Raw genomic sequence first — 14,536 nt, forward strand, 5'->3', positions numbered from 1 at the left:
TCACTCTACTTTTTCATAATAGAAGGGATTGGACTTCAAAAGTAAAACTATGTTGAAGGAAAAATAGTGAAGGCAAAGGAATCATGTTAGTTCCTTCTGAAATATTGCCCAATTAAAATGCTGGCTATTCTTGTAAAATACATTCGCAGCAAGGTACTTAGAAATGATTTATCCACACTTGCTTGGAGAACACAGCCTCCAAGGTAGCACAAAATGTGAAACTAGCAATGGAAAATCACTATGCCTTTAAAAAAACCCACAAAGCAATTACTTCTTGCCCAAAGGAAGGGTGTGCCTGCCACTAGTTGTGTAAGGGGAAGTGGGAACACTGTACTATTAACATTCATGATAAACTGCACAGTTAATCATCATCCAGCTAGTCCCTGATTTCTCTCCTTTTCATTCTGGAATAAAGGGGTGGTGGTTAGAGGGTTTGTCATTGGAGGGAAAGGGAAATTGAATATTTAATGTGGCTTTCTTTATGACAAGGCACTAACATGACTCCCGTCTGTATTTAAATGCTGTCCCCAGGTTACGACTATGGCTATGTCTGCGTGGAGTTTTCACTCTTGGAAGAGGCCATCGGATGCATGGAAGCCAACCAGGTTGCTTTACACTTCGGTCAATGCTGCTAGAAGATTTTTTTTTAAACTTTTTTTTTCTTTATTTTTTTTAAATATATTTTTTTTGGTGGGGTGGTGGAAAGTCAGGGAATTTTTCTTGAACCATTCAAAGGAAGATCCGTTGTATAATACACAACGCTGCGGTTTAAATGTTGTTTCCAGAAACCTGTAAAAGGCTTAGAAATGCCAGTGTGAAGGAGCTGCTGGACACCAAAGGGTCTGCCCTCCTACCTGGCCTGTGTCCACACACTGGCTTGAGTCAGAGGCTGGTAGCTGACAGACTCCTCATGCAGGTTTTGGCCCTATGCTTTTGTGCTGACACTGAAAGACAGTCGGGAAGAGCTCTGCTAGTGTTAAATGCCTCCCCCAGCTGTGTGCACACACATACACATGTGACTGTAGGTGAAGCCTCTGGTATGCAGCTCTGAGTCAACTGTGACTTGCACACTCCCCTTTTCCATGTGCCTGGTGTGTGGGCAAGATTCTTAATTGTGCGTCTCTCCCACATCTACCCCATCCTTCGGGAAACTGGAGCTGCAAACATGAGGACTACCCTACGTGCAGTTGTGCCTGGTAAATCGGAACATTTCCAGCCCTTAAAAGTGCAAAAATGCCTTAAGTCCCCATGGAATAGGTACCCAAAGGCAGCCTTTACTCTGACCTGATGTTTGAGGCTAGGACTGTTGTCCACCATACAAAAGCAAGAAGCATAAAATTTTTTAGGAAAAACATAGATTCCCACCTCACAGCACCCACCCCTTGGAACTGCAGGTGATGGATCACCCAAGAAAAACTACTAAACGATTGATGCCCTTGCCTTCACTACATACCTTAAGTCTCCTCTCTGCTGCCTTCTTCCTCCTAATTTGCCCGAGTAAGAATCCATATCAATTATCTAAAGCCTTTTTTACCTGAATCCCAAGTCTGGCTGTCATGGGAGGAGAAGCATGAGTCAGATTCAGAGCTGTGCCTCTGTGAAAATGTACTTACAGTTAATGAGTCTTCACAGCTGGGGTTTCAAAGGTCCCTCTAAGTGTTCGCATTTGCCTCTATTTTCAGTTACAGAGGTATTGCAACTTACAAAAATGTTTTACAGAGATAATTCTGTTGCTGGAAAAGAGCCTGGCACATTCCCACTGGGGTGGTGGTGGGGAACAGGGAGAGAAGGCTCCAGAATTAATTATTGCTTTTACCATCAGTGACAACTCTTATTTCCCCTTCAGTGTTGCTACAATTCCCAATTTATTTTGTTGTCACTGAGGGATCTGTAATTATGTGTGACACTCCTTTTAACCAAATGCCTCTCCATATTCTCTTCCCAGTTCTCCTCACATGAAATAATGTCTCCCCACATGAGAGCAATTCCCAAATACTTGGCAATTTGGGGATTCCTCTTTTACCTGTTGTTGACTCCTACTTTGCCCCTTCTTTGGAGCATCCTTATGTACTTGGACAGGTGTTTGACTTGATCAAATTGGGTCTGTTCCTACAGCAAAGAGCGTTTAAGTACCAGTCTTTAAACTGAACCAAGTGCCTAGAGGTGCCCAGTAAATTTCTGTACACACAGACACATGAGGAGGAGCTGGCTGGCTTATGTTGACCCTCCCCAGCAGTAGTTACAGTAGACCTTCAGGTGCAGCCCATCCTGGGCCAGAGCCCTGGTAGCAATGGGTTGATGGTCCCAATTCAGTGCTCTGTGTGTTAAAAACAGATAGGGTATGGAGTTTTCCTGGTTTCCTTCCTGCTCTACGTGGCTCTTTGTGTGTGCAGAGGAAACATAGAAGACAGAGTGGTTAGATGGGACCATCTCCAAAGCCTGCATGTGCCTGTCTTCACTGTGTTTTAGTAGGGCTGCAATAGTTTGTAATTAGTGAAGCAAGAAATGTGCTTTTTGATTCAGGGTGACCCAAGCTGTATGAATTTGACTGGGAAAGTTTTAACCTCTGGCTTGGCTCACATGGGTTAATTTCCCTATGTTGCTCTTGATTGAGCATGGGAAGAAAAAAAAAAGGCCTCCTTATTATTTAAATAAGAAAAGATAGAGAAGTAGTAAGGTTTGTATCTGACCTGCTGCAAGGGAGGAAGCTGACTTTTAAGTTCTCAGTAAAGGCCAAATAGAGATTTTTAAAAAGGCAGTTACGCAATTTGGTTGTCCTTATTCAACAGATATTCCATTTTAAGATCTTCCAGGGTAGAGCTGCAAGATCATCTCCTTAGGCTGAGAATTAATCTGCAGTTTTACAAGCTGCAAAAACCAAAACCTGTGTTAGCTAAGACCAAGGTTCTTTGATAGTTCAGTTATTTTCAGAAGTTTTATCAGCTATCCCTGTCAAATTCACTCACTTTTGAGAGCATAAATAGCAAAACAGTGTCAGCCCACAGTGACATCCTAGCCCCTTGCTAGTCAACCTGCTTTCTGAGTCATCTGGAGGCTGGGAATAAATAGCTTTTGCAGAGACTACGTTTTCTGATGGTGCTTAGTGCCTGTTTAACTGCCCTGCCTGAAGAACAATAATTTATTTCCCTATCTTGTAGAATTCCTATATTGTCAAGTCCTTTTGTCTTACTCTAAACAGACCAGCACCCACTTCAGATCATTCCCAAATTTGTTAACTACAGATTTACCAGGTCCAACTGCCTCTATTAAGTAGGTCTAGCATGTGTATGTGACTGCTGCCATTTGAGAGGGCTTTCTAGTAACTACATCATGATAAGGAAGCATCCATCTTCTGTGCTGCCCTAATTTTGTAGGGGCTTTTCATTCCACTTGTGTTAATTGCCACAGCTAAAGTAATGAAGATACCCCCCTTGTTGATTTGGCAATTTATTACAGCTCAAAGGTCCTATCTACCATCTGTGAAACGTGATGGATCGTGATTATTACTAGTGCAGAGGTGTTGGGGGTAGGTTGGGCCAGCTCTTCTGCTGGTTTGGGAGGCTCTTTGCCCCAGTAGGACTGATAGGCTGTTGAGTTGTTTTGCAGGACCTTGTTGCAGCCTGATGTTTGTGGTGTTCATGTTGGTCTTTGGCTACAAGTTGGCTGTTGTTTTATGAGAGGAGACCTCTTTTATGTCTGTGATGAGCTGCTTTTCCTTTGGGGAGGCACAAGGATTTGGAATGGAAAATGGGGTTTCTGTTTGTCAAGTAACATGATTTCTCCTAAATAATCTTTCCCTTCTTTATTCTCACTTTGAAAGGTTGTAGTGTGGTGTGCATTTTCTTTGCATTGAGGGTTGGTTTAGCTGCTTGGTGTTGTAGTGTTCCTGTCTTGGGGCACTATTTGTTACCACATTGGGAATACATCCCGCAGCTCTTGTTTTCCATATCCTGCTGATATACCTGAATTCTGTTTTGCACTTTGTGTTCATCTGTAGAAGAGACACACATAATAATCTCGTTACTAGGTGCAAGAAAATCGGGTGCCACATATCGTAAAAGCAGGTGAAGGAGGATAAATAGAGAGATCCTGTCTCTTCTGCTTGGATATTTTACTGTTTTAGTTGAGGTGTGGAGCTGGTTGTCATACATAAGGAAGCAGAAGCAGCTTTTATGCTTAGGAGCAAATTATTAGTCTTGATGGACTACATAGTATTGTCTTGAAATCCTCTCAGGCCTCGAACTTAGAAACACTGGCAGTGTGACTATGGCCTAGGTTTTTTTGGTATAAACTAGCATCTTTTGTCATCCTTCCCTCCTGTTTCTTAAGTAAGAAGGCAAAAATGGGAGAGCTATAGCATGAACTTTCAAAAATACATACTTTGTGGAGTTCTCTAGACATGTGCTGAAGTAGTTGTTCCAAGCCTTGCGCCTTCCTGCACCGAAACCGGCACGTTTCAGAGAGTGGTTTCCCCTGTTTCAGCTTGCTTCGCACAGTGATACCTCCATTGCCTGCTTGTTTCTTGTTGGAGAGGGACGTTCTGTGCTTGAGTACATCCCACCACCGTGCAACTGGAAGCAGCAGATGTGTGTTTCTTCTGCTCTGAGCCCGTTTCCTCGTATCCATTCCCTGCAGCACTTTCCTGCAGCTAGTGTGAGCATAGCTCTGGTACAGATCGGACTTTGCAGGTCTTTCACTGCTGGTGTTAAGATCCACAAGATGCTTTGACAAGTAGGCAAAGCCTAAGACTTTCTGTCCTGAAAACATTTGCAGTAGGCCAGGCACAACTCTCTGTGGCTTCCCAGTTAAATACTGAAGGAGCTTGTGGTTATCCTGGGAATGCTTCTGTTCCGGTGACCTGTACTTGGAGTATTTATTGAAGCCTGTGGTGCAAGGAGTGTGTTGCAATCTATAAGAGAAAATGTGTGGCCAAGCATCAAAGATAATTGTTTTCCTTTTGTTAGGATATACTGAGTTGTGGGGTCTGTCATTTTCTTTATGGTTTGGGAAATGCGGACATAATGGAATAATTTTTATGATCCAGGTGACTTATGGAAAGTTCCCTCCAAAGGCTACCTTGTAATGAAATGAGTGGATTTCCAGGCAGCTGATTTGAGTGGGTTTTTTTGTGTCTGATTCAGGGTGTGACCTTGTCACGAGCTCACTTGGGGTTTACATCACTGAGGCTTGACATGTTGAGTCAATCATTTGTTCATTCCTACTTGTGTGTCATACTGCATCATACCATCATGTAATTGGAGTTGTAAGCCTCTGAGATCCGTAGGGAAGCCTGCAGAGGGAAGCTCCTTGTGCTGGGCAGAGGTTTACCTGTGAGCAAGCAGTTGGGTCTGCCTGCATTGACCGGCGGGAGGGCTGGGTGCGTGGGTGTACGGGTGTCTGTCCTGCAGGGATGTTGTGATAACTGCACTGGCTGCTTCTCTGTTTGGAAGGACTGACTATATCCCTGTGTGCTACAGAGACCTTTCCTCGTTCAGAGGAGACTGTCTTTTGTTGCAAAATGTAACTGCCAAAACATTCTTGTGCTGAAAATACTTCTCTGGACCTTCTTCTCTTCTGTCACCTAAACATTTGTGGTCATCTCACCTGTTCCAGCCATGTGAATCCTCTTAGTGTTTTTTCCTTTAGCACAGGAGGTCATAAGAGATCTGCCAAAGACTTCACACACACTTCCTTCAGCCAATGATAGCTTTTTTTTCCTAGCCCTATCTGGATAAAAAACTACATTTTTGGCAGCACTGTCCTGCCTTGCTTCAGGAAGCAAACCATGCTAAACAACATTTTAAAATAAATGCACTTTTAACTGCAAGAGTTGTGAAGCTGTGTCTTCTTGCTCTGCTTGTGTGATCCCAGCTTGCCATGTTCCTCTGCTTTCTGGCTCTTACTCCAAAATCCTGTCCTCCTTTTTTCCTTCAGCCTCACCCATATGCTGAGGATTGTGTGCTTGTTTCTGCTGCTGTAGTGCTGCTCAGTAATGGGATTGTCTCAGAGGACAGCTTCTAAGTGAGCTGCTTGGAGCATGGAGCAGATGTGTAAGCAGGACCTCCTTAGTGTCCCCGGTTGCTGCTGGGGACGTATGGCCCAGCAGTGTTATCTCAGGACTGAAATATTGTTGTGTGTTGCAGAATTATCTACTTCAGGTGCTGAAGCTCTCTTGGGCTACTGTATAAATAGGTTGTTCCAGGTAAAGCATCCTTCCCTACTCCAAAATGAAACTGCTCATCCTCTGGCCCTGGGCATTTATGTTCAGTTTATGAGTTTGTTAGGGTTTTTTGCCAGTTGACATTAATATCATGATATATCTCTGAAATGCCCCTTCTTTCCCTGTAGATCTCAAATGCCTTGTTATTCAAGTAATTCTCTGTTGGGATAGATGCTTTGTTTACAATGCCAGGAGCTTGAGCTGGCAAATGTTAAGGAATAATTGTGATTTGCGGAACTTCGTTTGAATAACTTGATCCATGAGTGTTGCTGAGATAAATGTAAGAGTTTTACTGCTGAGCTGCTCTTACTCTCAGATTGTATGTTTTTTATTGTGTTTACATTAATGATGGGTTGATTTTCTATTAAGATCTATAGAAACTCTATGCATATTCTTCTGTTACCATTTGGAAGGTGCTTATCACTGTAGCATCAGAGCTTCAGAGGAGTAAGCTGAAATCAGCTGTAGGACACACAGTGTGTTGCTACAATTGATTGTGTACGTGGTCAGAAGGTGGTTTTGGATTAAGATGTAAAATCCCTTGATCAGGCTCCCATAGGAAGTTAGCAGGACTCATGCCACTAATTTATTTGCTTTGATGCTTTTGAAGTTGTCCTTTCAGTAAGCTGGTCCTTTCAGTAAACTGCAGATGCACTATCAGATATTCCTTCTGTACTCTGGGAAGTGGATGGTGCTGGTGATACTGATTGAAGTTACTTAAAGGAGACACAGAGAGAGGGAGAGGGAAATGTCTGTATGGGCTCAGTTTACACAAATAAAAGCATCTCAGTGAGCACACTGTAACGTTCATTTCCAGAGCAAGACCCTTTTTTGGGGGGTTTTGCCATTATGGTTTGCATGAGATCTGTCACTGGGAAACAGAGGGCAGCTGTTCTCAACTCAATCCCAGCAAGGTTGGGGAGCATCAGGTATGAGCCAAATTATAGCAATGTTTCCCTCTGTGCTGTTTTGATAAGTGGGAGCACACCAAAATGTTGATGCAACTTCCACTTGGTGAGTTGGTTTTGTCAGCTGCAGCCTCAGAACTGTTCCCTGATGCTTTTGTGCTCTCTTGGCAGCAGTTGCTTTTTCATTCCTTGGTGCACTTGTTGATGTTGGATTGCTGAAGCAGGAAGGTAAAAGGTTCAGTCTAGAGCCTGGAAAAAAAAAAAAAGTCCAACTGCACACTCCCAGGGGTTAAGGAAGGCAGAAGCTCTGTTTCCTTTTCTGAGAAAGGTGATGGTCAGGCTGCTTTTCTGCAGAAACTTTTTGGATTTGCATTATGGCTATGATAGACAGTGAGAGCAAGCTGGAATTCTCTTTAGATGTGGATTTTCATCTGTTTTCTTCCCAGCCAAGTTTGTGTGAGACCTTTTTAATATAAATCATGGTTAGTCTGGGTACCTTGAATTGGGGTACATTCAAGAAGAGTACCTTGGATTTTGACATTTCCTGCTTGGGTTATGAGAATCACATGATGAAGAGGTTAAATTCAGATGTTTCAAGTTTGAAGATGGAAAATGAAAGCTATGGCAAACAGTCAGCAACTTTTATTTGTGAATTTTTGTTTCCGTTTGACTGTAACAGAGCTGCTAATGTTCTTGACTAGAAATGAAACATAATTTCAGTGGAAGAGGGGGGCTGGTAGGCCTTGAATGGGCTATTGTGTCATTATCCATCAATCACAGGCAACAATGAAACAGGTATTTAACACAGAGGGACACAAAGCTATTACCTGCCACATTCCCCTGCAAGCCACAGGTCACTTCCAAGACTCTTATTAAAGCTTTAATACCTACAGAGATCACTGTATGCTACAGGAGCAGGGATCAGGACCATTGCTGTAACTCTACATCAGTGCAGGACAGGAAAGCATCTTAGGTGGAAGAGCACAGAGGGAGCTGGCAGACAACAGCCCTCTGCACTTCTGAGGCCAGGCACTAACTTCCTCTCTCGTTTGGGAGAGGGAGAATTTTCTGGCATCATAGCTGGTGACCTGCTGAACCCAGCATGTGTGAATGGGGCAGCAACTGAGAGGTCCTCAGTACCACCTCAGTCACTTGTCTTTGGCTATGCCTGCTCCCAGAAAAAAGCAGTTGGGAAAAATCCTGGAGCTGTTTTGTACAAAGAGCCACAGGAGGGAAGTGGGAAGTTCTTCCTGGCTTCTGCAGTGCCAGGAGCCATACAATGTGCTGTTGACTTGTTGCAGTGAAGTGTCTGATACATTCTGCCTGAAGACCTGTTTTCCTGCTCTGTTGCACTGTGTGTAGGCATTGACAATCAACAGATGTTGAACCCAAGTGTCCTCCTGCATCTCCATCACTTCAGGGTACCTAGAGTTTCAGTTAGTTATGTATTCCACAGGATGAACAAACAGCTTTCAGAAATAGATTCCCCAAAGGACAGTGGTCTAAAATCAAGAGCATCATGCAATTAATTACATTTTTAATGAAGGTCAAAGTTGTGAAGCTGTAAACATGAGCTTTAAGTATTTAAGTCTCTGAAATGGTCGTCTTTAGAGCAGAAAGAGGAAAGTATTTCTCTCCTGCTATCATAGCAGGGGAAATCTTAATTTTTGTGATATACAGTCCATGTCTTAGCAGGAAATTAGCAACATTCAGATGGGCTTCATGTACCAGGTTTGATCTGGGATGGCAATAAAAGCCCAAGCAGACATTTTATGTACTTTTCTATTAAGGATCTCAGGAGCAGGTTAACAGAGAAAGTAGTTTTAAGTCTTCAGAATCCTGAGGTGTGTTTTCTTACACTTAAAATCAGGTTGAGAAGTCTCACTAGGAAGCTGTCTCATGGTGTGAAATTGTACATTAATGACTAAAGTATTTTAGTGTTCATAGTCCTAGGTTTTTGAAAGCCTGATTGATTCTTTCCAACTTGTGATACCACTGGAGAAGAGAGCTGAGGTGGTTTGGGCTCTTTTTCCTCCGCTGACAAGATGTTCCTTTTTGCCTGGTCTGTGTAAGAGAGAGCATTGTTTGTCCTCCCACCGCCTGCCACTCCGCCCACTGCACTAACTTAGCTTGTCTGGTTTTCTTCCTACTGATGTGTCCTGGGCCAGCCATTAAATGCAATAAGTTATTTCAAAAATGTTTAATAGACATCTCTTAGTGACAAATAAAGGAGAGAAACAGGTGAAAGCATCACCTCTCTGGTGGTTGCTGAGAGAGGAGAGGCAGCAGATGAGGCGCTGCAGGTCGGGCTCTGTGCGAGGCCACATCTCGCTGCCTGCCTTGATACATCCCCTGGAGTACCAGAAGAGGTCCAAGTGGCAATTCCTGAGCAACTCGCTGCTGAGATGTGACAGTCTAAGGACATGTCTCTGCATGCTCTTTCCTCTTCTGTATCCCTTAGGGGTTCAGACGAGCTGGAGCACAACACAGTCGTGTTGTTTTCCTTCCTTGGTGGCAGGGTGATCATAGGGATTGGACTCCTGCACACTCACCTCTCTGGCTGGACTCTCTTGGCGACCTGAGGTCAGCTCTAGGCTTTGGAGCCCAGATAACCAAATAGGAGAGTCATTGCTGCTGCCTCTTGCACCCTGACAAGGCACTGAGCCTCTTTCTTCAGCAATTCTGGGAATTTTCCAGGAAGGACGGATCTGGATGTACCTTTGGATGTTATGCAGTGCAGCTGCCTGGAGGAACCCGTTATGCCTCAGTGCCCCTGTAAAGGAGGAGCTGCCAGTTCCTCTGAGGAGCTGCAACACCCACTAGTGGTACATTGCACCCAAGCTGGGCTGGCAGGAGAGATTTGCTTCCTTCCAAAGTGCTCCCATAGCTCTGCTTTCACATCATGCCAGGTTTCATGGGCTAATATGACTAAAGAGGTTAAAGCAGGTCCTAAGAACAGCTCTATTAAGAGGTTGCACCTGCTCAAATGTAGAAATGGGTAAAGGTGCCAGCTTGAAAATGTGCCAGCTGCCTCATGGTTCTGTCCAGGTGTGACTGTTCAGGATCTAGATTTAGCTTTTGGACAGGCCACCTGAGGGTCACAGTGATGTGCTGGGAATCATCACTGAGATGGCACAGGTAAGTTTTGTGCTGCTGGTGTGTTTCTTCTGGCAGCTAGCTGGGTTCTTCCTGACATCCTTTGGGAGTCAGTATCAGACACCTAATTTTGACATCCATTGGGAATTTAGGGATGTCAAAAAATGATGTCTCCAAGGACAAAACCCTTATTTCATCCACAGAGCTGCTCCCTTTCCCCAGGGTTTTTGAGTCTTTTCCTTTCAGCAGAGAGACTGCCCTGCAGGGATCTTTCCTGAGCACTACCTGCAGACAAAGTGTTGCTAGTGGAGGATCTGAGTGCTTAATTCCATGGGTGTAGAAGTGAGTTTGGAGTCATGTCTGGGGAGCCTCTGGACTGCTCTGCTCCCCATTTACAGTTGACATGTTCTGCGAGAGAGTTTGCTGCTGCACAGAACATCCTGCACTCTGCTCATCACGCACATCAAGCCCTGTTGGAATTGGTGTGTAATCCCATGGTTATATGCCTCTGCAAAAGGACATGGTTTTGCTTAGGTGTGAGGCCTTGAAATGCTTAATCAAACAGGCTGAATTGTCTAGGAATAAATTTCCCCTTTCAAGGCAGAGCTTTCCAGCCTGACTTTTTTCCAGTGTGATTTTTAGTGTTTTAATAGTGGGTCGAATCTGTGAGGAACTGACCCTTTCCTCATTGTTCTCCCAGCTTCCTTATGGTCATTGCTAATTGTAAAGCACCCCTTGGGGAAATGCACAGGAAGGTCCTGGGGTGGATTAGTGCATTGTGCTAATGTCCTTAATCTTTATATTGTTTAACAGCACTATGGGATGAGATGACCTTTGAGGAAGAAGGTGGCCATATAAAAAAGTATTAAGAAATATGTCCAGGCACTAGAGCAGCATTTTGGAGGGAGAAGGGAAATCCCTTGTGGTGGGAGAAAAGGGAGTCTTGGAAGCAGCTGCTGTTCAAGCACAGTATCCAGGCAGTAGATGGTGATGAATCAGAAAAGGAAGATGGATGAGGTAGAGCCATGTGGACCCTTCCATAGAGCCATCTGTGAATATGTTAAATATTTAAATACTCTTCAGTTTTCATAGCTTTAAATGTACTTTTCAAATAGAGGATTCAACCTGATTCATACTTTTTTGGGCATGGGAATAAGTGTTTGATATGCATGACCTTCTTAGCTTCCGTCTTGGTGTAAGTTCTTAACCATCCATGCTTTTATTTAGCTGTGGAATGGGAGCTCAGCCAGTGACACTGGAGTGTGGAACGTGTGCCCCTTGGAGCTGTTACCTCCTGATGCCTCCAGACTCTCACAGTCTGAACTCATAAATCTTGGTATTTTATAGGAAAGGCTTTCATTTTAAAAAGTCCACATTTTCCCAGTGATCCTATAATGCTGATGTGCTAAGGTGCCCTCTCCAAAATGGTTGAGGGAAGCTGGAGGTTAGAATTAGCTGGACTGGGAGACATGGGGCTTTCAGCGGCAGAAGAGAAGTCTACTTTGTTTCGCTGGATCAAAGAAAACTTCCAGATTGTTGAAATACCCTTAAGAGGTGAAAGGCAGAAGACATTCATATCACCTACTACCTAAATCTGGCCCTAGAGCATATGAAGGCCAAGGCACAGGGTGTTTTTTCTCAAGCTGTGACATTGCTCTTGCCCTTCCTGGAGCTGTAACTGGGAGCTTGCCTGTACCAACTGTTTTGGTGGTGTTCTCAGAGCAGGGCTGAGTGTGCTGACAAGTGCAGCAAATGCTGCCTTTAAAAAATAAGCACTTTGAGAGTCCTAACATGGAACCGGAGTTCAGAATTCAGGCAATTAAATGTGGAGAGCTGGCACAGAGTGAAAGGCAATTTCTGTGTATATTTGTGAAAAGGATGTTGGTGGAGGGAGGTGAGTTGTAGAAAGATACTGGGACTTGCTTAAAAAGAATATGGCTGGTATCCAAGAAACTGAGAAATTGTAGGAAGAAAACTGGAGGTGTCTCAGCAGGCTAGATGGGGTGTCTGTGGAAATAAGGCAATGAAAGGATGCAGACTGGCACCTTCTGCTAAAGCACAAATCACCTGGATAACCAAGCAGACAGGGAGGCATGAGGAGGGCTGTCTGTGAGCAAGTACAAATGGAAACTTGTGTGTCATGGTAAATGGTCTCAATGCAAGTGGGTAATGGGTTTTGTATAGAAGGAGTTTGAAAAAGAGGCACTGAGAGCTATCTGGGTTAAAATAATCCTTATGTAGCATCTGAATCTGTATTTAGCTACTACAGCTATAGGACACTTCCTCCTGATGTCTCAGTTGCATGTTACTGCCAATTTTGTTTAGCGTGTCCATCAGCGGTGTGCTTGAAATTATGTTCTGTTAATGCAGGATTGATGATGACATCTGTGGGCTGCGAGTCTCGGGCCCCCTCTGATCTAGAAGACCGTGAGCCCCTTGTGTACCATGCTGGTTAGCATCAGATCACTACTGAGATAGTGCCTCACTGTTGTGCTGGATGGTTCAAAGTGATAAGTGGGCTTTTGAGCTTGAGGCATCACTGATGCTCAGGAGCCACATGCCATCCTTTCCAGGTGACCACTGACACAGCTCTTGTGCCTCCATGTTAATCTTGATAAAGACCTGTAATAATAATAGACAGGAAAGTTGTTTGGAATAATTTGGTGATGTAACCCTTTCCCAGGGATCCACTGATTGTTGGACCATCCTTTTCCCCTCTGTATCTTGAAACTTCTGCCTTGGCTGTCAGCTGCTCAGCAGAAGAGTGCTGGACACTGACAGATCAGGCCAATAAAAAATGCTGTGCTGCAAATGGTTAGGGAGCTGGAGAAGGGCGCTGAGGGTCCCTCTACACTAGGAATTTGCTAGTAGTTACTTCTCCTGTAGGAAATGTCATATTGCTGCAGTACCCTGCAGCATGCTGGATTACTCTCATTTCTTCATCTCTCCATGTCACACTCTGTTTTCTAAATGTTTAATTACAGATGGAATGTGGTTTGTGGGTTCACAGCTTTTCTCATCTGCTTTTTGTCAGAGGTAAGCAGATGTACTGCCTGATGCTCTGTAGAGTTGAGTCCCTTATACAGCAGCTGCCAAGGAGCTCTGAGAGAAAAACTTCAGCATATGGAAAATATGGGATGAGAAGCCAGTTTCTGTGGCTGAGATGGTCTTGTTTTGCAATATATCTAGCTGGTCTCTCTTCTTCCCGGGTGTCTTGGTGTTGGGCCTCTGCTCCATCTCCGGGAGCTGCTGCTTCCTGAATTCCACGGGCAGCTGGGGATGTGTGGGTAGAGGGACCTTTGATGTTTGACCCCATCTTCCTGCTTTATCCTAAGAAGGATACCACAAGGGAGAGAGAGCCTGCTGCTCTCCCTGCCAGCTTACCCCCAGCCTCTGTACAGGGCTGAGCACCGTGCCAGGATGCGATTGCGACATTTACATTGCGTTGGGGTTGGAATTGTTAAATTTGCTTTTATAATCCATATTCAAACAAGAAAAGAACCCGAAAGCAGTCTGGTTTGTTATTACAATTAGATAACCCAACTTGTGCTCTTAGCCACTTGTCTCCCCATGCTGTGCTGTCCAGTGTCTTTGGAGACCAGGACTGGAAAACACCCTGGGGATGGGAATAGCTCGCTGGGAGTGCTGCTGGGACTGTGGGCTCCCTCTGCATTCCCAGCCTGCCTTCTGGGGGGCTGGCTGAGCCTACCCCAGGCAATAAACACTCATCATTAATTGGCTTAAATAATTTTTAAGTGATGGATGTATAATAATGATTTTTGAATAACCATCTTAATTATAGTAAATATGCATAAGAGGGCTGAATTAACATCATGTAAATAAGGTTAATTCTGGTATTTTAGCGTGACTGCTTTGCTGGGCTGCCCTTAAGCATTCTTTTGTCATAATCTTTGAATGCCATTTTATATCTCTTTGCAAATGATATTTTCAGTTAATTTTTAACATGTGGAACCATGTCAGTCTTCTAACTTGGTTATTGCTTATCAAGAAGGATACCAGAACCGTTCAGCTCATGGCACGGACGTTTTCCATTTAATCAAACTATGAACAATGTAAGGAAATAATTAGCTGAAGTGCTGTTTGGTTTTGTGCAGGAGCCAGTGGCTGGAGGAGATCTGAATAAGGTTGGCTTGTGGTGCAGGCACCTTCTGCACACCCTTGGTTGCTCCTTTGCATTTGTGGATTTGGGGGCTGCAGAGTAGAGCCTTGGTTTTGTTCCAGAAATTACCTGCACCACTCCATGTGTGTAATCTGTAAAACTGAGACTGATAGTTGCTATCCCACTGAGCTA

General features: G+C 44.1%; 1 protein-coding gene across 1 annotated transcript in view; it reads left to right on the forward strand.

Moving 5' to 3' along the window:
* Window positions 1–14,536, forward strand: part of RBM6 (RNA binding motif protein 6) — a 51,863-nt gene that overhangs the window by 17,534 nt on the left and 19,793 nt on the right. Inside the window, exon 5 of the mRNA XM_009996923.1 lies at window positions 532–605. Within this exon, the coding sequence (XP_009995225.1) occupies window positions 532–605 (74 nt within the window). The remainder of the gene's footprint in view (window positions 1–531; window positions 606–14,536) is intronic.

Source organism: Chaetura pelagica, unplaced genomic scaffold (assembly GCF_000747805.2).
Source record: "Chaetura pelagica isolate M959 unplaced genomic scaffold, ChaPel_1.0 scaffold24, whole genome shotgun sequence".
In the NCBI taxonomy this organism is placed as follows: Eukaryota; Metazoa; Chordata; class Aves; order Apodiformes; family Apodidae; genus Chaetura; species Chaetura pelagica.